Below are 27,614 nucleotides of genomic sequence, written 5' to 3'. Positions count from 1 at the left end.
TGGAGCTGGAGATCAAGGCAGACATTCTACCTGAGGCTCGTTTTTCCAAAATTTTTGGCCCTTATTATCTGCTCTCTTCCTCTAAATTGTTTTCACTGTCTTTTTTTGATTTTGGTTGCTAACCATGAGGAGACACACTCACCACCCATTTATCTACAGCTATTGCTTCTCTAGAGTTCTGTGAACAAGAGACCAGATTTAGGTGAGGAAATTGGCTGTTGCTGAGTTCTGCATTGAATTTTTTTGAGGTCCAGTTGGTCCAAATGCTGTTTCAAGTGAAGAGCTTTGCCAGAACATATGGCTCTTCTCTATGAGGTATGATATGTTTTATGTACTTCAATGAGTATTTATTTTTCTAAGTAGGAATCAGGACCCATTTCAACAGAGGCCATTGACAAATGTCCCAAACAAGGAAATTCTCTACTAAAAAAGATTAAAATGCAATTATGCCTATTGTATGGTAAGCTGTTCATGAACAGAGATGAAGGTGTTAGGTGCTGGAGTTCAGCTGAGAGTGAGGTCTTTGCCAAGGAGCTAACTGACTACCCCTTCAAAATGTAAGTGTTTTCCGCTAATGCACAGGCAATCACGAAAGTGCCACTGATTGCCACCAGAAACAATTTGCCTTTCAGCAGCAGAGTGATTAGCTTACAGCCTCCAGACGTTAGAGCCCTTGCTCCTGCATAAGCAAGATAAGTCTGCTTATCCCACACTGTTTTTCCTTTCATTTTATTACCCATTTCTTCCTATTCCTCCACCACTGCTATCAACTGAGCTTTTTTTTTTTTTTAAGATTTTATTTATTTATTTGTTAGAGAGTGTGTGAGCACAGGCAGACAGAGTGGTAGGCAGAGGCAGAGGGAGATGCAGGCTCCCCACAGAACAAGGAGCCCGATGTGGGACTCCATCCCAGGACGCTGGGATCATGACCTGAGCTGAAGGCAGCTGCTTAACCAACTGAGCCACCCAGGTGTCCCTCAACTGAACTTTTTGAGGGTGGGGCTGTTTAGAAGTGAAGTGCTTTCTAAGAGAGGTGTTTCAGCTTTATAGTTAGCCTGTTAGACTTTGTTCACTGATAGAATCCTGAGGTCCAGCTGGTGTTTCTTAAACTATTTTAGTGTGTCAACAAGTTCATCCTGGTATAATGGGAAGAACAACTAGTCTGCACTAGTCACAGCATCCCCACTAACTAATTTAAGCCCTAACAAGTTCCTTTCAAGGCTTTCTGGATCTGGTCTACAGGAGGGGCAGTTGGACTAGGAGTGGAATTGTCACACCTAGGTGTCTGTACTACAGGCACGTTTGTCAGAATTGTTTCATTGCTCACTCTGATGACTTTCTTCCGCTGACATGTGAGGTTCTACCTCAGGCTTCTTTCATGACTAAAGGTGCTGTTTTCCTTTGAATCATTCAACCACACTGATAGTTTCTATGGTAACACGTCTCTCTCTTTTTTTTTCTTGTGATGCAGATTTTTGAAAATGTTCTTCATCTATATGCTCTTTAGGGCCTGTAGTCTTCCAATCTATAGCCCCATGGGTGAGACAAAGCCTTTATTTAAGGACTTTTTCCTCAGGAAGAATAAACAATTGCTAGTCATACTAGTGCTTGAGGTTTAGTTTGTTAATAAGGTTTCCTATCCATTAGAAGTGGAATGTTGGATTGCCTGTTAGCACAGTAATAATAAGAAAACCAATGTCTCTGTTAGGATTGTGACATTTTATTATATTTAAGAAAAAAAATTTTAAAAAGATTTTATTTATTTCAGAGACAGAGAGCACACTTGTAGGAGCAGAGGGAAGGGCAGTGGGGGAGGGAGATCGAGAGAATCTCACACAGACTCCACGTTGAACATGGAGCCCAAAACGGGGCTCGATCTCACTGCTCTGAGGTCATGACCTGCACTGAAACCAAGTGTTGGATGCCTAACCAGCTGAGCCACCCAGGTGTCCTGTGACATTTTATTTTACTTTTACACTTTTTATTTTTTTTAAAGATTTTATTTATTTATTGACAGAGAGAGAGAGAGAGAGAGCACAAGTAAGCAGAGTGGTAAGCAGAGGGAAGGAGAGAAGCAGGCTCCCTGCTGAGCAGGGAGTCCAATGCAGGGCTTGATCCCAGGACCCTGGAATCGTGACCTGAACCTAAGGTGGCTACTTAACCAACTGAGCCACCCAGGCGCCCCCCTACTTTTCATTTTTTTTATATAAAGTTTTCACACACAAAAATGGACAAAATTGTATATGGACTTACTACCTAGATTCAAAATTAATGTTTTGCCTTATTGACATGGTCTATTTTACTGAGAACAAGTCAGACATTTATTTAGAGGGTGAAATGTCACCCTAGAAAGTATTTTTCTTCTTAACAGCTTGTACTGTCTTTACTAAATTAACTATTAATTTCTTCTATCATTTAATACCTAGTCTACATTCATAATAGTAGAGTTAACACCTAATTTTATGCCCCCAATTGTCCCAAATGTCTTTGACTCATGATTTGTTTAAACTAGGACCCCCTCAAGATCCATACATTTGCATTTGATTGTTAGTTTTTTAAAGTTTATTTTTTATTTTCATTTATTTTTTTTATTGTTAGGTTTTAATCTAGAAGATTTCTGCCTACCTCTACTCTGTGACACTGACTTATCAGAGATTCTAAGTTGTCGTATAACCTCTTCCACCTTGAGATTTTCTGATTGTTTTCTTCCTGTTTTAATTTAACTTGTGCTCTATGTCTCATATTCCTGGAATTGGAAGTTAGGTCTAAAGACTCGATTAAATTCAGGAAAACATTTTTAACAAGAATGCTGTTTTCTTCATACCATATCACACCAAGGAGACATAATATATTTTGGATCTTGAAGATTTAAAGTCTGTAGTTAGTTTGAAAAGTGACTCTTTACCGGTTTCCTAGGATAAACTTCTATAGAGATGTTCCTTTTCTTTTTTTTAAAGCCTTTTTATTAGTTTGAAGATTTATGGGATTCCCTTCCCCTGAAACTGTTCTAGTTTCATTTCAAAAAGTAAAGGTCAAAGTAGCATTAAATTACTGAATTTTCCCTCATACAAACCAAATAAATAGCTGGTAAACAGTCTTTTGTAAACAGTGTGCACCAGCTCTGGGCTCTGACAGCCTCAGGGTATCAGGCTGCACTTTCTGTCTGCTCTCTTGGGCTGATGGATAGCTTCTCTCCTTCAGCCCCTGTGTTTATCACTAATACAACTTCTATTTTAAAACATCAGATTTCTTTCCTTTGTTTCCTTTGCTCTCACTGGCTTTAGGCTTGTTACCTTGTGGCTGACTGTGAACTACAGCAACTCCTGATTTCTTGCCTCTGGGCTTTCCCCCTTGAGTTCATTGTTCTTGTAGGCCAGGTTCAGATTTCTGGTGGCTGGTGATCAGGCTGTCCTGTGGAAATCAGAAGATGGGGTCAAAATCCAGCTCTTATGCTAACAGGTATGATCTTCTTTAGCAGGCATGTAATGTTTCCAAATAGAGCGTCAGTTTGCTCATCTGTAAATGGGGATGATAACTACTTTTGACAAATGCAGAGTAAAGCAGGGCCTGAAAGAAGTCATGAGCAAAATGTAATTTTAATTTGAAAAATGCTCTAAATAGAAGGTTATTTGATTTCTAATTCTAGACACTCAGGCAGTCCTTACTTTTTGTTGTTTCCTATTTTTCTGTATTTTATTTCCTATAGCATCTCTCTTCCTTTTTTTTTTTTTTTTTTTTTTTTTTTTTTTTTTTTAAAGATTTCATTTATTGGGACGCCTGGGTGGCTCAGTGGGTTAAAGCCTCTGCCTTCAGCTCAGGTCATAATCCCAGGGTCCTGGGATCGAGCCCCACATTGGGCTTTCTGCTCAGCAGGGAGCCTGCTTCCCTTCCTCTCTCTCTGCCTGCTTCTCTGCCTACTTGTGATCTCTGTCTGTCAAATAAATAAATAAAATCTTAAAAAAAAAAGATTTCATTTATTTACTTGACAGAGAGACAGCAAAAGAGGGTACACAAGCAGGGGGGAGTGGTGGAGGGAGAAGCAGGCGTCTTGCTGAGCAGGGAGCCTGATGCGGGGCTCCATCCCAGGACCTTGGGATCATGATTTGAGCCTAAGGCAGACACTTCATGACTGAGCCACTGAGGTGCCCCAGTATCCCTCTTCCTTATACCCTCTGGAAAACCCTCCTTTCTTTCCATGCATCTTAAGGCCTGGATCAAATCTTTATGCTCAATATCATGTTTTTTCCTAGCCCATAATTTTTCCTTTTGGTAAAAATTGCTTTTTTTTTTTTTTTTTTTTTTAACTACTGCTTCTGTAGTCTAGCTTCTAGGCATTCTCTCCATTTTGGGAGGCTTGTTTTACAAAAATTCTAATATAATTAACAGACAGTGTTCCATTAGTTTCAGGAGTACAATATAGTGATTCAACAATTCTATACGTTAGTTTCAGTTTAATTGATGCACACCCTGCTGGTATTTATTTGTCAGACAAATTACAGATGGTTTCATAACATCCATCTGTATGATATTTCATGGCATAAGTGAATGTAGGATGATAAGGGATGAGCCTATTAAAAGTTTCGGAAGCAAATGGATAGTTGATCAGATTGGTGTGTTCTTTCTTTAGAACTGCTGTGAACCAGACCTTGTTACCACCATCTGTTTTGTAAATTCCATTTACAGTTTAACAGCTGGATTGTGAAAGATATATAAAATTATCCAATTAAAAAACTAAATTTGGCAAGTGTGCCTCTTTTTTTTTTTTTAATGACTCCTTGAGTACACTCTTCTGTCTTTCCTTGGATAGCCTTTTAAGGTTCTCATTTTTGTCTACCACAAATTTTCAGAGTAGTAAACTGAGACCAGATTGAGAATACTTAGTAGGCTCGGATAACTTTTAGAGTTAATAATGTGCAGGATTGGCAGCCTTCAGTTTTATCCATGGAAAAAAAAATCTGAAGTTTAAAACAAGTGCTTTTCCCTGCCTCAGTACAGAAAGCTGCTAGCTATTGCCTTTGCCCATCTCAAAAGGTGACCAATCAGTGGGGGTGGGAAAATAATTGTGTTGTAATTTGGCTTTGATTTCTAACACCCCTAGAGTTGTGCAAGCGAGGAACCTGGGAGTCCTGTTAAGTTCCTTCTCTAAAGTCGTCCTCTCACCTGTGAGGAGCCTGTAGCTCAGGTCATAGTCTGTACAAAGTTCAAATGAGAACATGGGTCTTTGGACTTTTAAAGTTCTTTTCTTCTCATTTGCCATTCTACTTTTTGACCAACTGTGTGTGTGGTTTTCAAAGAGCCAGTTAAGTAATGGTGTCTGGGTAGAGAAATTGTATGCACTTCCATTTTCTCATTTCAGTATCTTATAAATAAACCACAACAAACCGTACTGTTGTAATGAGGGAAAACTTTTGTTTAATAAAGATAATTTCGTATGTGAAAACATGTCCCTCAACAACAAACACTGTGTTCATGACAAGCCCAGCTAAGAGGATGGGAATAGTTCTCTAGTATTTTATTTGCTGAATAAAACATGCATATTAGTAATATTTTGAGGGCAGCCAGTACATTTATTTCAGTATCCTTGGCTACATTTTTTTGAACAGTTTTATTGAGATATAATTGACATGCAACATTGTGTGAGTTTAAGATGTACAACAAGTTGATTTGATACACTTACATCAAATACACTTGATATTGCAATGTAATTACCACTGTAGTTTAGCTGATACCTCCATTACCTAATTACTGTTTCTTTTTTATGATGAAAGCATTTAAATCTACTTTCTTAGCAACTTTCAATATGTAACTCAGTATTGTTAACTATATTCAAAAAGGTGTGCATTTAAAAAAAAACAGCAATGTATTCATCTTTAACTAGAAGTGTGTATTTTTTGGCCAACATCTCCCCATTTCTCCCACCCTCCCAGCCTCTTTTAATCACCATTCTACTCTGTTTGTAAGAGTTCAGCTTTTTTTTAGATTCCACATGTTAGTGAGATCATACAATATTTGTTTTTCTCTGACTTATTTCACTTAGCATAATTCCATCAAGATCCATCTGTGTTGTCTTCCCTATATTTTATTTTAAATTTTTTTTTAAGATTTTATTTTTAAGTAATTTCTACACCCAGTGTGGGGCTTGAATTTAACAATCCTGAGATCAGGAGTCACATGCTGTGCTGACTGAGCCAGCCAGGCGTACCTTTGCTGTATTTTAATTGCTTACGAGCAACATGGGAATTTCTCTCTTTCAGGGATGACAGGAATGAAAATTTCCAAAATAACCAGTTTTTACTTTTCTCTGCAATGCATTAGATCTGTCCTGCTGACAAACTTGCAGTTTGTGAAATAAGTTCATGGAGCTTAACAAAGCTGTGCCACAGCTCTGTCTACTCCAGCAGATGGTGTGAATGGTTGTCTAAAGTCATCTTAGTTTCCATCGTTCTATCAGTCTGTGGAATGTTTGAATTCATGCTTATTTTGGCCAAGTTTTACAAATGTTAGCTTTGTCTTGTTAAGTGCTAGAAGCTGTGAATGTTGGAAGTGCTAATAAGTGGTGTACCATCATGATGGACATGAAAGCAGAGATAGTGACTTACACTTACTTGTAGGACAAATTTTTCAAATGGGGGGTAGAATACAAAATGTTTTATCACCACAATGAAGGCAGACAGAAGCCTTTGTTTTAATTGCAGAGTGTGATCTAGGGAGGTTTCTGAAGGAGTTTGCAACATTGCATGAAGCAGGTTCTGTCTTTACTGTGTAATTGACCTCTAGCCAATTACCTTCTATGCAAAGGTAACCTCAGTATCTTGCTTTTTTTCAGGAAAAACACCAAAACACCAGCACATGCATGAAACACTCAATAATTTTTTTTTAATTAATGAAAGGTCTGAAATATACAAGGAAAAGTACAAAGAATTTGTTTAACCAACCTTCATCTAGTTTGAACAACTCTTAATATTTTGCTGTAATTGCTTCTGAAAATACAAATGGAGTTTCATAGATACCTTTTTCTAATCCTGTTACCCTTTACAGAGTTAACCACTCTCCTGAATTTGACCTCTACTCTCATGTCTATATTATACTTTTATTTCATATGTATGTCCATAAAGAACATGTAATTTTGCTTCTAGTTCATTTAAAGGGATCATACTGTATATATCTGCTATTGCTTTTAATACTTGCTTTTTTCATTGAACATTGTTTCAGGAAATAATTCAGCTTTGATTCACTTACTTTCACTGTTGGGTCATATTTTATTATATGACTCTACCCAAATTGTGTAATTGTTCTTCTGATGCATGTTTAAATTCCTAATTTTGCTCTTACCAATAATGTTGCAATGATAATTCTTCTATGCCCTTGGCCACGTGAGTTTCTTTGGAGTCCTTTCTTTGAAATCTATCTTAAGGAAATAAACTGGCAGGGTAAAAACTGACATATTAATTAGATAAAGTGGAAGTTCTGTGTTAAATATGATTCTGTGCATGGCATATAGGGCACTGTGTGGAAGCTTTAAAGCCTTAAGCTGCAATGCCTGCCTCCAAGGTTGGGAGAAATTACACGTATAACAGTGTTACCAGGAGGTGTGATGAAGTAAGGGGTGTATGATGGTGGAGGCAGCTCTGATGTTGGAGGGTTTGGGCCAGTGATTCAGACCTTTCTCCCCCAAGTCAGGGTAGGCTTGTCTTTGTTTGCCCCATGAGTTGATTTAATTCCAGCCAGGAGCAAAGAGGTTTTTTATGCCTTTTTAGCTCTCACTCTCTGTGTTCTGCTGTCTTAGTTCTAAAATTGGTAGGCAGACTCATTCTCTTCGCTATCCCTTAGGATGGATGCACATTCAGTGTTCCAGGCTTTCTTCCATTGTCTGCTAACACTGTTCTCCAGGAAGGTGAATGGGGTATGAAATTCTGGCTTCTTCAGAGGTCTCTAACTTTTTTTAAAAAAGATTTTATTTATTTATTTGACAGACAGAGATCACAAGTAGGCAGAGAGGCAGGCAGAGAGAGAGGAGGAAGCAGGCTCCCTGCTGAGCAGAGAGCCCAATGTGGGATCCTGGGATCATGACCTGAGCTGAAGGCAGAGGCTTTAACCCACTGAGCCACCCAGGCACCCCAGAGATCTCTAATTTTTAGTGCTGATCACCAAACACCCTAGATTATGTTAATTCCTATTACCATTCATTCAAAAGAAATTCCATGAGCCAGCTTTTTTTTTTTTTTTTTTTTAATGGGAATCTCCTGGGAAAGAGATTCTGCCTCCTTTTACCCTTGCAGAAGTAGGCCCATGTTTTTTATATGACTGTGTTTGAGTAGGAGCATGTTGAAGTTGTGAAGATTTTGGTAGCAACGCAAAACATGGACTAGAACTTTAATACAGGGGTTCTCAGAATATGGTTCCCAGAGCAGGGGCGTTATCTTCTGGGAACTTGTTAGAAATGCCAATTCTCAGTCCCACCCAAACCTACGAAATCAGAAACTTTGTGACTGGGGTCCAGTGATTTGTGTTTTAACAAGCCCACTAGGGGAGTCTGAACAGCACCCTGCTTCAGAGGGTGCTTAAATAGGAACTTTGGCTCCTGTTATGGACCTGACTTACTGTACTTTAAGGAAGGGACTTAAGACATGAGGGATGGCTGGCTAGCAGGGCTATTTGTTGACATTGCTTCATCATTAATGACATGAGAAAGGTGTACTTTTACGTTTTTCTTTGTGGGGCATTGTAATAGACAAACCTTTAACTTTTGGAGGCCCCTTCAGTTTCCTTTGTTGGTTATGACCAACAGTAGGAAACAGAATGCCATAAATCCTTGTTTCCAGGGTTACCTCTTGCTGCTGATAACAGGCAGGAAATTAAAGCAATCTGTGATAGTGTTTTGTTCTTATTAGCCACAGATGGTAGCTTTCAGATAAGTTGGAGCAAAACATAAATAAATATAGCAGGGAAACTTCATTATTGAAGAAAAATGATTTGGCTAGGTCAAGTTTATAGTCTGGGTCCACTTTTATGAAATGGAATATAGGCAACATTATATTGCTCCATTACCACAAAGCATTGAGACATACGAGGGTCACTAGTTTTTTTTTTTTTTTCCCTCCTTTTGATTTAATTTTCAGTATGTAAAACATTTACATGATTTCAAAGTCAACCGAGTGACAAATTATGTTTAAAGATGTCTCCCTTCTATCCATATCTCTTCTCTCCTGTTTTCTTTGTCCTTTGGGGTCATCATTTTTAATAGCTTTTTGATTTATTCTTCCAGTGTTTCTTTTAAAGATAAGCATGTAAATGTATTTATGTTCATATCTCCCCCTTTCCACTTTCTTTACACAAAAGGTTGCAGGTTATTCTACAGTCTTTTAAGATTATCTTAAAAGCTTACTCCGTTAAGGGCTACCTTAAGTTCAGTAAAATTCACCAACTTGGTGTGTACAATGTGAATTTTGACGAATGCGCGCGGTTGCACAACCACCTGAAGGTATAGACTCTTTCCAGAGCCCCAAAAAGTTTCATTCCACCCTTTTGCAGTCATTCCCATTTCCCACCCCTCTGGTCCCTGGTAAGTCATCTGTCTGCTCTCTCTCTTTATACTTCTCTTTCCTAGGATTTCATACATAGTTTTTTGTATGTATGTGTATGACTTCTTCCATGTTGTATAATTCTTTGGAGATTCAGCCATATTAGTACAGATATTAGTAGCTGTTCCACTTTATTGCTGGGTATTGCTCTATTGTTTTTATATTCCACTTGGTGGACATTGTCCTGTTGCTCTTTTTTTTTTTTTAACTTTTTTATTTTGAAATTCTATTTTGAAATAATATTAGATGTCTAGAATACTTACAAAGATAGTACAGAAAGCATCTATACTCCCTTGCCCCAGCTTCCTCCCATGTTAACATCTCATATGGCTCATGGTACAGTTATCATCCCTTAAGAAATTAATATTGGTACAATACTATTAACTAAGCTACAGGCTTTCTGTGGATCTTAGTTTTTCCATTGTGTTTAGTTTTCCTGTTTCTTTAGTCTCCTCTAATCCATGACACTTCTTCAAACTTCCCATATCTTTTTATTTTTTTATTTTATTTTTAAAAAAGATTTTATTTATTTATTTGACAGACAGAGATCACAAGTAGGCAGAGAGGCAGGCAGAGAGAGGGGAAGGGAAGCAGGCTCCCTGCTGAGCAAAGAGCCCGAAGCGGGGCTCGATCCCAGGACCCTGAGATCATGATCTGAGCTGAAAACAGAGGTTTTAACCCACTGAGCCCCCCAGGCGTTCCTCCATGTCTTTTTAAAAGAGTACCTGTTGGGGTGCCTGGGTGGCTCAGTGGGTTAAAGCCTCTGTTTTCAGCTCAGATCATGATCCCAGGGTCCTGGGATCGAGCCCTGCATCAGGCTCTCTGCTTAGCGGGGAGCGTGCTTCCCTCTCTCTCTCTGCCTGCCTCTCTGCCTGCTTGTGACCTCTGTCTGTCAAATAAATAAATAAAATCTTAAAGAGTACCTGTTGAAGTATTTTGCAGAATGTCCCTCAATTTGTCCAGTGATTGGACAAAAGTTACACACTTTGGGAAAGGACACCATAGAGGTGATGTGCATTTCTCATTGGATTATACCAGGAGCTACATGGTATCAATATGTCTTATTCCTGGTGAAGTTAACCTGGATCACTTGGATAAAGTGGTGTTTGCCATGTTTCCTCACTGCAGTTAATAGCTTTCCTTTTCTATGGTCTGTCTCTTAGAAGAAAATTATTACTTTTTAAATTCTGATGTGTGTTCGTGTGCACGGGACACATAGTTTAGTGACTCTCTCAACCTTACTTATAGTAATAGTAATAACAACAGCTACCTCTCACTCCACACTTCTAAACACATATGGGTTATCTCAGTTAATCCTTGGGATACCCCTGAAAAATGTAGGCACTATTTTCATGTCCAATTTACAGCTTAGAAGATTGAGGCATAAGTACTTTGCTGAGGGTCCAGCAGCTGGTTATTGATGGACCCAGATGTTAACTTAGCCTAACTCGAGGACCAGATTTTAACAAGGGCCATATGGTTGTTGTCAGAGCTTAGAAATGGGGATGCCCTCATTCTCTGCCAGAGAAAACAAATAAATGCTGTTTTTTGATAATTCTCTTTTGTTCTTTAAGAAAAGAACTTTGTTTCCCTTTCAGGACCTTTTCTTAGGTGACTAAAGATTTTAATAAGCTATGCCTGACAGTAATCTTACTTTAAAATCTTAGAGAAATCCAGGATACTTCAGGGAGCACTTGGGGACTTCTTTCAGAATTATGACTGAAGTTTAGGGCAGAGTATTCAGTGTAGAAAGCTGATTGTGGAGAAGTATTGACTTCAAGAATGAACTTGTCGGGACGCCTGGGTGGCTCAGTTGGTTAAGCCGCTGCCTTCAGCTGAGGTCATGATCCCAGAGTCCTGGGATCGAGTCCCGCATTGGGCTCCTTGCTCAGTGGGGAGCCTGCTTCTCTCTTGGCCTCTGCCTGCCGCTCTGCCTGCTTGTGCTCTCTCTCTCTCTCTCTCTGACAAATAAATAAATAAAATCTTTAAAAAAAAAAAAGAATGAACTTTTCTTCCCTGGATTTTATCAGCCTCTGCTACCAGGAGTGCGGTGTTTGTCTGTGGCTATCTAAACCCTGCATGTTCACTTTCGTTGACCGCACTAATGACTTTTCCACTACACAATCACATGTATCTCGGAATAGCCTGACTCAGGGGATGATAACGGTAGTTAAACGATGACTCAATATCTGTGAGCCTCTATTCTAGTAGCAGCGGAGCCGCTGAAGGTCAGGCTGTGTGGGTGGACGTTTGCGCTTCTTCCCTGTGACTCACTCCGCAGCCTGCCTTTTCTGAGGGGAAGTAATGGTAGGTCACTGCACACTGCTGCGCGTCACCTCCTGCTCCGTCTCGTCGTACTGTGTAGATGGGTATCCCCAAATCCTTGAAATCACACAGCTTGGAGTCTTGAATGTGTGTAGGCTGCCAAGATGTCCAGATGCCAGTGTGCTTTTTAAAAATAAAGCTTTTTTGTTTCTAAATGTCTGTCATATGCCTGGCCATATGTACCAGAGTCCAGAGGTCAAAAGCCAGTCTGGACAGGCATATCCATAAAAATTGTAGCATTTATTTCCTTAGGGAAGAAGGCAACTGTTTAAGTCTGATGCTTGCATACAGTTACTAGAAAATTCTGTAAGAGTAGATGATTATTTAGGGGATAGATAACATATCAAGTTTATGGGTATCTAGATCTGGCTTAGAGTCAGATGGCTGAGGACCTCTGGCCTCAGAAGTCAGATATGGTTTTCTACACATCTATTATAGAGAAAGTGTTAGGTACAAGAAAATGTAAGGAAGAAAGTGAAAGCAACTCATTTCCATCACCAGAAATAGCCACTCTTTTGTTTTGCATAATTTCTCCCTTTCTCCTTCTGTCATGCAGCAAACACATTTGTTTGTAATCCTGCATTTGTTATGTAATACTATATCCTTAGGATTTTCTCATCATTTAAAAAAAAGACTTTGCTAATTGGGTGGGAGAAAAATAAGTAGTTTTAATTTGTATTCCCTTAATATTTTAGTTAGGATTAATGTTGTGTCTTTGTTGACTGTCTATATCCATGGAGATTGTTACTTTTTCTACTCCATATCTTTCTATAAAATCAGAAATGTTACTAACGCAAAACTCTTGATTTCAGATGTCCTAAATGATGCTATATTTGATGAAGATCACGATGAGATGGTGATTGTGAAGGACATAGATATGTTTTCCATGTGCGAGCATCATCTAGTTCCATTTGTTGGAAAGGTAAGGTTGTCTCTGTTTCCTAGTAATTTTAAAAAGCACATTAAAGTTTTAAAATTAGGATTATTATATTTAAAATCATTACCTGCTAATTCCTAATATCCCAGATATGTAGAGTTACACAAAAACATTTACTCTTTATCAACTTGACTAATCTAATAGTTTGAAGCTAACCAAACAAGGGGCACCTGTGTGGCTCATTTGGTTAAGCACCTGCCTTTGGCTCAGGTCATGACCCCGGCATCCTGGGATCAAGCCCCATATTGGGGAGCCTGTTTCTTCCTCTCCCTCTGCCTGCCACTCCTGCTTGTGCTCGGTCAAATAAATAAATAAAATCTTGGGGAAAAAAAAAAACTAACAAAACAAAAACAAAGTAGCAGAAAGTCCTCAGGACAAATATTTCATAGTAAATACCATGTTAATAGGTTAAAATAATGAGATTAAAGTTTCATTTTTTTTTCTAGGTAGTTGCTACAGGCTCTGAAAACCTTTGCTCTTTATTTTGACTAAATAGTGTTTGATCCAAGATTTACTTTGGTATAATATGGCATGAGCAGCAATGATTGCAGAATTTCTTGTGGTAGAGGTCATAGTATTAGTGGATTTAATTTGTTTTCAACCTTGTCTGTATTAGGAAAAATGAATGTAATGTAAACTAGATAATGTTATCTAGCTTGTTTTACTTAAACATCTCTTGAAAACATGTGGACTTAAGATGAAGAGTAGTGCTGTCCTTACCCCCATTATAATTTTATTTTATTTTGACTTTTTATTAATAGTTTTTAAACAGAAGACTTACAGGAAATAGTGTTATGAGTATGTATATACCCATCACCTAAATTTAATATGTTAACATTTGTGTCATTTTTTTTGTTAAAAGTATTTTATTTTCTCACTTTAATAAAGTGAAACATAGAAAAATGCACAAATTATAAAGTTATTCCTTACTTCTTCACAGGTGGAGAACTAGAATATTATTACTATCCTGCAGGGTCATTTTGTGCCCTTTTTAGTCCCTAACCCATCCTTTGTCCCCATGGGTAACCCATATATCAATTTCAAACACTATAGTGTTTTGCTTGTTTTTAAACTCATAAATGGTAAGAATCTATAGCATGAAATCTTTTGTGTCTGGCTTTTTTTGGTTGTTGTTGTTCCACATTGTAAAAGTCACTGATACTATTACCTGTCATTGTAGCTTATTTTCATTGCTATATATTATTTCATTGTACAAACATATCACAATTTATTCTATTCTTGATAGATATTTACATTGTCCCCTTTCTCTCTCTCTCTGTCTCTCTCTCTCCTATTACAAACAATAGTGATATCAGCATTCTTTGAGTGTATATGTGCATGCATTTCTGTTAGGAATATACCTAGGAGTAGACTGACAGGGTCATGGATATATGCATATCCAATTTAATAAATACTGATCTTGAGTTTTCCAAAGTAGTTGTACCACTTTAGACTTCATGTACTCTAAGGTAAGTCTCAATATCTTGACATCCTTTCCAACACTTGGCACTTTCAGTCTTTTTAAGTTTAATATTTTCATACAGATGTAGTGGTATCTCTCTTTTTTAAACCTCTTATAACAGAAAAGTTCAAACATATGTAAGAATGGAAAGACTAGTATGATAAAGTTCCATGTTTCCTAAAACCAACTTCAATAGTTATCGATAAAGGGCCAGTCTTGTTATATATAAGTTCCCACTGGACTATTTTGGAGAAAATCCTAGATATGATATTATTTTTTTCCATATCTTCTTCTAGTATGTGTCTGTAAAAGATAAGGATTTTTAAGGAAATGTAACTCTGATCTGACTATCAGTCTGAAAAGTTAGCAGTAATTTTTCAACATATAACAGAATATAAAGTATGTTGTAGACAGCATGACTCCTCATCACTAATTATTAATACACATTTTTTTAAAGATTTTTTTATTTATTTGACAGAGATCACAAGTAGGCAGAGAGGCAGGCAGAGAGAGAGGAAGGGAAGCAGGCTCCCTGCTGAGCAGAGAGCCCGATGTGGGGCTCAATCCCAGGACCCTGGGATCATGACCTGAGCCGAAGGCAGAGGCTTTAACCCACTTTAACCCACTGAGCCACCCAGGCGCCCCCACATTTCTTTTTTTTAATTATTAATACACATTTCTAAAATATTTTCTTATCCACAGTAGCACTACCATAAATAAAAGTAATTCCTAAATAGCATCTAGTCACTAACCCTTATATTTACCTTTCTACAGTTGTCTCAACTGTCTTACTATTGGTTTGTTTAAACCAGAATCCGAGGGCACCTGGCTGGTTCAGCTCATTAGAGCATGTGACTCTTGATCTCAGGGTTGTAAGTTTCAACCCCATGTTGAGGGTAGAAATTACTTAAAAAAATAAATAAATAAACCAGAATCCAAATAAGAGTCACACATTTGTATTGCTTTGGGTTGTTACGCTTCTTAAGTCTCTTATTCTAAAATAGATCCCCCCTCCCACATCCACATTCTCTTACTGAAGGGACAGGGCTGGTTGTCTTGTAGAGTGTCCTGCCTTCTGGATTTCTTCCATTCAACCTCTGGATTTCCTATAAACTAGACTAGATCCAAAACTTCCTAAGGTTAAGGCTATACATTTTTTTTTTTAAGATTTTATTTATTTATTTGACAGACGGAGATCACAAGTAGACAGAGAGGCAGGCAGAGAGAGAGGAAGGGAAACAGGCTCTGTGCTGAGCAGAGAGCCCGATGCGGGGCTTGATCCCAGGACCCTGGGATCATGACCTGAGCCAAAGGTAGAGGCTTTAACCCACTGAGCCACCCAGGCGCCCCAAGGCTATACATTTTTGATAAGAGTAGTTCATGGGGTTGCTGAAGGCTCTGTATTTCATCTCATCAAGAGGTATGCACTGGGGGCGCCTGGGTGGCTCAGTGTGTTAGGCCTCTACCTTCGGCTCAGGTCATGATCCCAGGGTCCTGGGATCGAGCCCCGCGTCGGGCTCTCTGCCCAGCAGGGAGCCTGCTTCTCCCTCTCTGCCTGCCTCTCTGCCTACTTCTGCCTACTTGTGATTTCTCTCTCTGTCAAATAAATAAATAAATCTTTAAAAAAAAAAAAGAGGTATGCACTGATTGGCAATCCCATAATTAATCATGCCGGCCATGTGACATCAGGGCTTAGGTTTTTCAAGGAGGGCACCTTTGAGCTTATCTTATTACCTTTTATTGTAAATGGGGAATTTAGGCCCAGAAAGCCTATGACTTGACCGAGAGGACAGAGGGAGTTAGTGATTTGGTTGGGGCTAGACCTAGGACTTGGTCTGCGCTCAGTCTCTCACCACTATATCCTGTTACCTTCTGCTATGATTATCTCTATGTTTGTGTTTTTGTTAACTTTAAAAAATATATATTATTCAGTGAGGATTTTCTATAATCGACATTTAAGTGACTTAGGATCTTCAGAAAGATAAAAAATAGTACAAGCAATAAAGGATGGCTTTGCATAGAAGTATAAAAATTTCAAGTTAGTACAGAAGCTCTAAGTTCTGTGGGGAAGTTTTAACTCTTTTTTTCTTTGAAATACCTGGTGTTGAGGTGCTACTTTATTTTCCCCTTCTGCTGACCAGGAAGGTGATGAATTGCTATTCTCAAACTCTCAAAGCAAAGTGCTAATAGATGAAAAGTTACTAATAACTACTAGATCGATTATTCACATATATAATAAATATTAGCTGAAGAAATGCAACAAATGCTGGCAAACCATGATGCAAATGAATCTGTGATTTTATATTAGGCTAATTGATAGCCTACAAATGACCATTTACTTTACTAGATTTTTTAGAACTAATGATTTCTTATAATTGATACATGGCTCAAAGAGAGGTAACATGGACATAGGAGATACTAGTTAGTGACTTTTAAGATTACAGAATTGGCTTGGCGTTAGGTCTTAAGGTCCAGGTCTTGATGAGTCACATTTGTATCTGTGTCCTTTATCTCCCATCAGGAAGATAGTGTTCTCCAGTGTTCTCCAGCAGCTTGGAAATGAGGCCACCAAGCATGACAGAGAGCATGGAGACCCTCTTTCTGTGCAACAGGGTGGGATTTTTAAGGCGGAATGGCAATATTTATAGTTACAGTTTCAGCCATTTAAAGGAAGCTTTCCTGGGGTTCCTGAGTGGCTTAGTCAGTGAGAGACCAACTCTTGATTTTGGCTCAGGTCATGATCTCAGGGTTGTGGAATCGAGCCCTGTGTCTGGCTCCACGCTCACCACAGAGTCTGCTGGAGATTCTCTCTCTTCTTCTTCCTCTGCCCCTCCCCCTGCTCATACTCTCTCTCTCTCTCTCTCTCAAAATAAATAAAATCTTTAAAAAAAAATAAAGGATGCTTTCCTGGCTATATTTTAATGTTGTTACAGGATACTAGAGTGTGTCCCCTCAATGGAAGAAGGACTTGAAGAACTATATGAAGAGTTTAACTTCACCAGGAAATACCATGACTGTATTTCAAATTTGCCATTTCATTAACATTCATGTATATTTTTCTTTTACTGCATATATGTAATTTTCTAAATGCTTTTGTAAGTTCTTCATTTTCTAAGTCAATATAGATATCTTTTTTTTTTTTTTTAAAGATTTTATTTATTTATTTGACAGAGATCACAAGTAGACGGAGAGGCAGGCAGAGAGAGAGAGAGAGGGAAGCAGGCTCCCTGCTGAGCAGAGAGCCCGACGTGGGCCTCGATCCCAGGACCCTGAGATCATGACCTGAGCTGAAGGCAGCGGCTTAACCCACTGAGCCACCCAGGCGCCCAGTCAATATAGATATCTTAAGGATACATTTTCATTGTGTTGAATTACATAGTGCATATACTGTATTATGTTTCCTTATTTCCTTATTTTGTTACAAAGAAGCATTGGATTTTCAGTCATGTTTTCTCTCTCTTCTTTGAAGGTCCATATTGGTTATCTTCCCAACAAGCAAGTTCTTGGCCTCAGCAAACTTGCGAGGTAAGTATGACTGTGTGGTGAAGAGGAAAACAGATTTGTAGGACCTGTCCCTATATGGCAAGAATCTCATAAGGCTTTCCTGACTGGTGTGGCTCTAACCTGGAAGTCACATTGCTACTTAAAATTTATGGTTGCAGAGACAAACATATTTGGAGGACCTGAAACACAAATCCCTTTTCTTTTCAGCCCTCCCTGCCTTCTTCCCCCCGCCTCCCACCCCTCTTCCACCAACACATCCTTAAAAAGTCTTAGCTCATACCTTTCTCTGCAGGACCTTTCTTGACTGGAAAGGATCCAAGGGTACTTTCAGTCCAGCCCCCATGTTTAAGGGTAGTTTAGCTAGCGGGTGGGAAAAGGAAATCTGTGCAGGGATCTAATTGCACTACCCTGTTTTCAGACTTTTAATCAGACTACTACTGGGGTCTCACTCTTGTCTTCCACTGCATCTGGGTGTCTCCAGGCATCTCTTGGGGGGGTCCTGCAGGGCCATTCATTCACTTCTGGTTTCTTTACCTCTGCAGATACACGACTGTGCTGTGCCTTTCTTGGCTTTCTCAGCAATATTCCAAAACAATACTTACTCTCCTATTTCTTTCTTTTCTACTACAGTCTCCTTTTTCATTCTTATCCTGTGGGTTCATGCCTTTTAAAAACTTCCTTTGCTCCTATTTTTATTTCAGCCTTAGGAAGGAGAAGTAATGGATAAGTACGGTCATCTGTGTTCGAGTGGAGATCAGCTTGAGGATCAGTGTTCGTATATCTCTGCTAGGTTCAGTCACCAATTCTTTATTGCCCCTAAATGTTCTTTTTTGTAATTTTTTTGTATGGAGTTAGTGAGTCCTAGGTATGGGCAAATGTTGGGAGGTGTGTGTGTATGTGTGGAGAGAATTAAGAACAAAATGAGTGAGAGGTGCCTGGGTGGCTCATTTGGTTAAGTGTCTGCCTTCAGCTTAGGTCCTGATCTCAGGGTCCTAAGATCAAGCCCCACCTCAGGCTCCCTGCTCAGCGGGGAGCCTACTTCTCCCTCTCGCTCCCTCTGCTTGTGCTCTGTCTCTCACGTGCACTCTCACTCACTTTCTCTCTCAAATCAATAAATAAATCTTAAAGAAAAATAAAATGTTAAGGAAAAAAAGAACAAAATGAGGGAACAGGTGATGAAAATATAGTCAAGTGCCCCTTGCCCCTTAAAATAAACCAAGCGAGGTGTGGATAATTTGAGGGTGTAGTGACTGTATCAAAATTGGAATAAATGAGTCTTGGTGACTGGCTAACTATCCTATGGCTCTGATGGGTTCCTGCTTCTTCACTTAGACATTAGGGTACACTACCGTCCTGAAATGGTGGTTCAGATCTTTTTCAGTTTTGTGTTGGAATCTGTAAAAACCACCCTGCCAATCTGACAGCTGCTCTCCACAGCTTTTCTTTTTACTTTGTTTTCACTTCCGCTTTCTCACTCATTTCCTCTATGAATTAATGAGAGAGTAGGTAGAAGAGAGCCATTTAAGTTCCCTAGTTTCTGACCTCATGCCTGCTCAGTACTTTCTCCATCAGACAGGGCTACTTGGTACCATGAAAAGATGTTTTTATATCATGGGTGTAATTGCTGCACTGAAGAAAGGCTCTTTACACAAATACAGAAACATCTTGCCGCTTTTCAGTGATCTGTACCCAGTGGCAGCGCCAAGGGGTGGCTGAAAAAGGGTATTGGTGGTGATGAGGGAAAATAATCCCACTCTAATTTCTATTAGCAACCCCCTCCCTAGCAACGTACTCCTAAATAATAAATAAAGTCATGTCAACAGTGAATGGAAGCGTCTTTACTAAAATTGGTTATTCTTACTGTTTTATAAGACACAGTCTAAGTGAAGTCAGTGTGGTTGCTGTGTAAACCTAGCTCCAGGCCCAGCCCCAGCCCCATGGCATGCTTCTTTCCTGCAAGATTGCTAACGCTCTGCCTTTCCTATGTAGAAATTCTGGCACTGCTGATGCTTTTAACACACTGTCCATATGAGAGAGTAGGTTGTGGATAGTTTCCAGATTATAAGGAAGCTTGATAGACCATATTAGGCCTTGGTCTTAATATAAGTAGCCTTCTCTACAAGACCACGCTGTGTAGACCATGGGTAATACTTTATGGAATTGGATTCTTGAGTAATCCAGTGAGACCTTGGAATAAATGGTAAATTAGAGGTAGAAAGGAATAATCTTTGGTTACTTCCTTTCCTAGGGAAATGGAAAGATCTCCAATAATTAAGCTTTTATGAAACAATACAAAGGAGTTGATTATTAGCATGGGGATTTGTCCTTATGCCAATGGGATTAAAACATAAAAAAAGGAACACTAAACCAAAGAACAGAGTGTATGTTACTTTCACTTTTACTTTTGTAAAAAAAAATTGACTGAAGGGTCTATTAAACAGGAAAGGAGGCAAAGATTTTATCCAACTGCTTATTTCTTATAAGAAGTAGGAATATTTAGGAAATGAAGAGTAATAAAGAAAGCTGGATGTCTTAGCAAAACTTCACTGCTCATTTTAATCTTGTATGTGAAGTCTGTTATATGCTTGCCTTTAAATGAATGACCTTTCAGTGCCAGGGAAGTCAAATATCAAACAGTAAAGCCTTAAGTAACAAGAAAATGCCAGAAGTGAGTTGATCTGGTTTAACTCTAGTAGAAGTCCAGAGTAAATGCAGTTTGAATAGAAATTCCTTTTGTTGGGGTCCCTGGCTGGCTCAGTTGGAGGAGCATGTGACTCTTGATCTCAGTATCATGAGTTCGATCAATCCCTGTGTTGGGTATAGAGATTACTTAAATAAATCTTTTAAAAAATAAAATAAAATCTTATTTTTAAGAAAAAAGTCCTTTTGTTACTGAAAATCCATTGAATATATCTTCCTTTTCTTGCCTTAGAATAACTGAGTGAACATAATTAAATCTTGAATATAGAACTGAAGTGCCTCAGGGTAGCCATGTTTCATCTACCAATTGAGCATCTACTGTGAAAGGATATTGTGTCAGCTACGATGACTGCTAGAGAGGACACAGCCACTGTCTTCAAGGAGGGTGGACTGTACGAGGCAGCAGGTACCACTGAGATTCCTGGTTTGGAGCTTCAAGTTCAGAGGAGCTAAGACGACTGTGGTGTGGCAGGGTTGAAGAGACTGAGAGGTGGAAGACAGCAGAATTCTAAATGGAAGAGAAATTCCTTTAGATTAATACATAATAAGCAAAAGCAAATAAGAGGGTAGGCACAAGGCATATTCCAGTGAATGGGGAGCCGATTAATTGATAGAACTAAGAGATTTAAGCAGGGATGAATGTAAGATAGTTGGAAAGATAGGGTGGGTATTAGATTACAAGAACATTCTTTTTTCCTCTTTTATTATAAATGTAACATACTTACCAATTAAGCTTAAATACGAATGAGTGAGTAAAGGGAAAGCCTTCCTTTCTATTTCCATTCCCCATAGTTAAAACTAGAGATTTCTTGTCTCTTGACTGGAGATTGTCCTTCTGGAAAATTTCTTTGCAAGCACAAACGTGGAGCTTTTTAAAATTAGCGAAACTAAACAGCAAAACAGGGAGCTCATACCCACATTCTGTACTACAGCCTTATGTTTTTTGTTTTTTAATTTTTAATTTTTTAAAAATAATTCCATCATGGGGCTCAGACTCACATCCCAAGATCAAGAGTCACATGCCAGGTGCCCCTAGTTTGTTTTTTTAATTAAAAAACTTTGAAATCCCTTGGAGCTCTTTTAGTCCCAAAAGTCTGAGTCCATTTTAATGACCACATATATCTCTTTAATTGTTCAATATAATTCATTTAACCAGTCTTTGATAGAAGTATACTTTATACTTTGAGACTATTGTCAGAAAAGGTGAAAATACTTTCATGAACATGTTTTGCATATTGTAAATTATGGGAATTAAATTGCTGGGTTCAGGGTAGCTGAATTTTTGATGTTGTCAAATTGCTCTACAAAGAAAAGCATATCCGTTTATATGGTCAACTGATGTTTGTTTCTCCACTTCTGCCAACACTGGGTTTCATCACACTTTTCAGTCTCCGCTAAACTGATAAGTGGAAAGGGGTACCTAGTGTTTTAATGCACATTTTTAAAACTTGCATTTCTTTAATAGAATTTGAATCTTTATAGAAGCTTCCTGCTTTTAATTAACCTTTGCTAATTTTCCCATTGTACTGCTTGTCTTTTTATTACTGATTTGTATGAGGTCTTTGAATGTTAAACCAGTTAGGCAGGTGCTGCAAATAATTTTTCCAGGCTTGTCATTTGTCTTCTGGTTTTGTTTTAAAATATCATTTTTCCACAAAGAAGTTTTAAAACTTTTATGTAGTCATAAACTTATGTTTTTGGTTTATTTTTATGGCCTTATTTTTATATTTAAATCTTCATTCCATCTGGAATGCATTTGGTGCAAGGAGTGGGGAGGAATCCATCCCTTGCCATTGTATCCTCACTGACCTCCTGCAGCATCCCCATTTCCTTCCTGTTACCATGCTGCCTTCTCACTATCCTTGCAGCCACTCTCTGTTGGGCCTTACTTATGTTCTTTCTGGATTATAAAACTCTTGAACTCCTCTTTGACTCTAATCTCTCAGTGTCTTTAAACCTGCTCTCGTACATTGCTAGGATGTACTTTCCAAAGTGTGGATTTGATGATGCTGCTCCTTCGTAGCTCCCCATACCTTTTAAGATAAAGCTCAAACTCCTTACTTTAGCCGACAAGTCCCACTGTGATCCACGTCTACCTCCTGCTGCGTTTTGCTCTTTGCTGTGACCATAGTTGAGAATTTGCAGCTTGGTGACAAGTCAAGTTATATGAAGGCATCAAAAATACCATTAAGATTTGCAAGGGTTAAATTATACCATCCACCTGCAAAGGAGTTGCCACATTACTTTTCTAGCTACTGGAGGAGGAAGAAGAGGAGAGGAAGCATAATGCAATACAGGAAACAGAGGACCTAGCATAGATTTTATAAGACCAATAAGTGGGCAAGTCCAATAAGATGTCTACTGGGTTAAATCCAATACCTAATCATGTCCCTTTTATTAAAAAAATTTTAAAAGTTAAAAATAAAAAGGAAAGTTTATCAAAGGAGACTGGGTTGGCCCTCTTATATTGAGGAAGTTTGTATAATAAAAAGTGGTCATGAATTTTTTTTTTTTTTCGTCAAATTGGTTTAAAACAGAAAACAGAAACTGGGCTAAATGCATAGAGAAACTGACAAACCTGAAAGAAATGAGTGAAACACTAATTACCTCTCAGCCTTTGGTTGGGGCGGACACAAGATTATACAAAGCAGAGTAATAGGATTTTGGCCAAAAGACAGACTTTAAGTTAAAAAAAAAAAAAAAGTAAACAGGCTATTGTGTAACAAGAAAACTAGAAATTAATACAAAACTATTTTTAAAAACTAGCTTCTTGAAAGTTAAAGTTTTTAAATTCCTTTGATATCATTATGATCAATCATTATGATGCAAACACTGTATGTCAGTGTATATAATTCAAAGTAAAAAACTGTACTTTAAAATTAATACTAATCCTCCTCAAATTCTTCTAAAAAATAGAAGGGAATACTTTCAAACTCATTTCTCGAGGTCAGTATTAAACCCGGTATCAAAACAGAAACGAAACTACAAGAAAATTACAAGTCAATATCTCTGATGAACATATATGTAAAAATTCTCAACAAAATATTAGCAAACTGAATTCAACAATACTTTGAAAGGATCATACACGACGATCCACTGGAATTTATTGCAGGGACACAAGGATATTTCAATATCTGCAAATCAATCAGTGATAAACCACATTAACAAAATGAAGGACAAAAATGATACGATAATCTCAATAGATGTAGAGAAACATTTGGCAAAATTTAACACCCATTCACGATGAAAATTCCCCACAAACTACATATAAAGGCAATGTGCCTTAATATAATAAAAGCCATATGTGAGAAGCCTACAGCTAACATCATACCAGTAATGAAAAGCTTTCAGCTAATATCAGGAACAAGACAAGGACACCCTCTCTCACCATTTCTATTCAATATAGCATCAGAAATACTAGCCAGAGTAGTTAGACAAAAATGAGGCATCCAGATCAGAAAGGAAGAGGGAAAACTATATTTGCAGATGACATGATATTATATATAGAAAACCCTAAAGACTCCATCAAAAAACTGTTAGGACTAATAAATTCAGTTAAGGGATACAAATTGATATGTAAAAGTTAATTGTATTTCAATACATTAAACAACAAGTTGTCAGAGAAATTAAGAAAACAATCCAATTACAATTGCACCAATACCTAGAAATAAATTTTACCAAACAGGTGGAAGATCTGTGTACTGAAAACTTGAAGACCTTATTGAGAAAAACTGAAGAAGATAAAAATAGATATCTCATGTTTTTGAATTAGAAGAATTAATATTGTTTAATTGTCCATACTACCTAAAGAAATCTACAGATTCAGTGCAATCCCTCTCAAAATTTCAATAGTATTTTTCACAGAAATAGAAAAAACAATCTTAAAATTTGTATAGAACCACAAAGAACCCCAAATAGTCAAAGCCATCTTGAGAAAAACCGTAAAAACTGGAGACTTCACACTTTCTAATTTCAAACTAAATTACAAAGCTATAATAATAAAAACAGAATGGCATTGCCATATAAATAGATACATAGACCAATGGGATGGAATAGAAAGCTCAGAAATAAACCCATGCATTTCTGGCCAATTAATTTATGACAAAGAAAGAATAGGGAAAGGATAGTATCTTCAGTAAATGGTGTTGGGGAGCACCTGGCTGGCTCAGTCAGTAGAATGTGTGACTAAGACGATGTAGTTGACTCAGGTTCATGAGTTTGAGCCCCACGTTCAGTGTAGAGATTACTAAAAAATAAACTTGGGGCATGTGTGGCTCAGTCGGTTAAGCATCTGCCTTCAGCTAAGGTCATGATCCCAGGGTCCTGGGATCAATCCCCACATCAGGCTCCCTTATCAGTGGGGAGCCTGCTTCTCCCTCTGCCTGCCACTCTCTCTGCTTGTGTGCTTGCTTGCTTTCTCTCAAATAAATAAAACTTAAAAATAAGTAAAACTTTAAAAATTATGTTGGGAAAACTAGACTCCCTTCTTATACTGTACACAAAAATCCACTTAAAAGGGATTGAATATAAGACCTTAAACCATAAAACTAGAAGAAAACATAGGGGGTAAGATCCTTGACATTAGTCTTGGTGATGATTTGACACCAAACATAAAAGCAACAAAATAAAATATAAACAAGTGAGACTACATCAAACTAAAATGTTTCTTCATAACAAAGGAAACCATCAACAAAATAAAAAGGCAACCTACAGAAGGGAGAAAATATTTGCAAATCACATATCTGGTAAGGGTTTAATGTGCAAAAAATATAAAGAACTCATACAACTTAATAGCAAAGAACCGATCCAAATGCGCAGAGGAACTAAATGACATTTTCCCAAAGAATATATACAGATGGGCAACACGGACATGAAAAGGTGCTCAATTTCATTAATCATTAAGGAAATGCAAATCAAAACCACAATGAGATATCATTGCACAACTACCGCTGCAGTACTATAAAAAAGATAAGATGTAAGTGTCGGTGAGGCTGTGGAAGAAAGGGAACCCTTGTACACTGTTGGTGGAAATATAAATTGGTGCAGCCACTATGGAAAACAGTATGGAGATTCTTCAAAAAATTAAGACTAGAACTGACATATGATCCAGCAATCCTAATTCTGGGTATATATCCAGGGGAAGTGAAGATAGGATATTAAAGAGATAGCTCTACTTCAGTGTTTATTGTTTTCACTAGGGTGGGGTGGGGGAGATAAATATGTGAGGTGATGGGTATATTAATTAACTAGATGGGGGATTTTTTTTCACAATGTATACATATATTAGATCACAATGTATACTTTATAATCTTTGTCAATTATGCCTTTTATCTTTACAATTATACCTCTTTATCTTTACAGTCTTTGTCAATTATAGCTCAGTAAAGGTATAATTAATTAAAATTAATACAAATTAAAATTAATACAAATTAAAATGATATTTCAAAAATTTTAAATTTTAAAATAAAAAAAAAACCCCTGTGCTTTGGAGATAAATTTATAGCCACAAATGCTTTCATTATTGAATAAGAAACCCAACAAGTAAACTAAACTTCAATATTTTTTTTAAAGAAAAAGCAAGCTTAATAGGACAAATGGGAAAGAAGAAAGAAAAATAAATGATTAAATTATAAAATTTTAAAAAGAACAGAAAACATAAATCCAAAATATCATATATGATAGATTGCTTAGCAGTCTGATTGAAGAAGAAATACATCTGGAAATGAGAAGCTGTGTAACTAAAATATATTTTAGGAACTTTCAATCTTTATGAATTAGTTGAAAAAGTTGGAGAGAGAAGGGAATGAACCAAGAATTGGAAAACTTGGATAAATTAGTAACCATTGGAAAAAGTCAAATTAATGTTAGGAGTGGGGTGGGAGGGAAAGGGGTGGATGGTCAATTTAATAGACAACTTCCAAGTAACCACTAATTCCAGTGTTGTATAAATTATTCAAGAGCATGGAAAAACCTGAAAAGCTACACCATTAATTTGATGAAGCTGTATATCCCTGATGAAAGTCTGATAAAACTAGCATCTAAGAAGATGATAGACTAATCCCACTTACTAATATAGTTGAAGAATTCCAAATATCAATTCCTACTTTAACAGGCACAAGTACTCTTTCCATCACGACCCAGGGAGATTTATTCTAAGAATACAGAAATGGCTTAGATTAAAATTAAGAACTACTGATTCTGGGACTGTGGTAAACTAGATGGTAATGATATCCCTCCTAGTATAGCATACAAAGTTATAATGTGTATGAACATTTCAAACATTGGGGGAAATTCCAGTAAGAATTTACAAGAATTAGCTGCCACTGGAGTCAAAGGTAGGGTTCTGTCCTCCCTATTCAACCCCAAATTGGAAGAGATATTACCTGTTAGCTTTGTTCTGGGAAGAGCAGGAAAAAGAACCTATAGCCATATATTCACAAGGGTTTAGGCTCAGAATTCATATCACCATGGATGGTCCTCAGAACACCCAGGGCAGTAATTTAATTTAAAATGTTGCCAAGGAGGCAGCCTTTTAGCACCTAGCAGAAACAAGTGCTCTTTTTTCTGATGCACTTTTATTTTGGCTTCAGAGAATTCCCACAAATGATATTCTAAGGAGCATGAATTCACCAAAAGTAAAAGAAAGGCCACCATGAGGCAGAGTCAGCTGATACAAATGGTCAAAGAGGGCAGAGGCTGGTGCTAACACATACAGAACATACAACAAATATGTTAGAATATAATAATCCTGAAGGGCGCCTGGGTGGCTCAGGCAGTTAAGCAGACTCTTGACTTTGGCTCAGGTCATGATCTCAGGGTCTTGGGATCGAGTCCAGCTCCACACTCAGTGGGGTGTCTGCTTGAGGATTCTCTCTCTCCTTTTGCCTCTCCCTAGGTGTGTGCACTCTTTTTCTCTCTCCAATAAATAAATACAAATAAATAATACAAATAAATACAGATCGATAGATAGCAGGTTAGACACAGCCGAAAATAGTGAACTGGAAGAAAGATCTGAAGCAATTGTGTTCAGAGCTCGGTGGAATATATGGGTGAGAATGTAAGAGATGTGGAGGACTGAGCAGGTCTATTATGTCCTTAATTGAAA

General features: G+C 37.8%; 1 protein-coding gene across 2 annotated transcripts in view; it reads left to right on the top strand.

Moving 5' to 3' along the window:
• Window positions 1-27,614, top strand: part of GCH1 (GTP cyclohydrolase 1) — a 45,069-nt gene that overhangs the window by 11,573 nt on the left and 5,882 nt on the right. For both annotated transcript variants that reach the window (XM_047735708.1, XM_047735707.1), the window contains exons 2-3: window positions 12,719-12,828; window positions 17,775-17,830. In XM_047735708.1, the coding sequence (XP_047591664.1) occupies window positions 12,719-12,828; window positions 17,775-17,830 (166 nt within the window). The remainder of the gene's footprint in view (window positions 1-12,718; window positions 12,829-17,774; window positions 17,831-27,614) is intronic.

Source organism: Lutra lutra, chromosome 7, assembly GCF_902655055.1.
Source record: "Lutra lutra chromosome 7, mLutLut1.2, whole genome shotgun sequence".
Lineage (NCBI taxonomy): Eukaryota > Metazoa > Chordata > Mammalia > Carnivora > Mustelidae > Lutra > Lutra lutra.
This window is presented reverse-complemented; position numbering and strand designations above follow the sequence as displayed.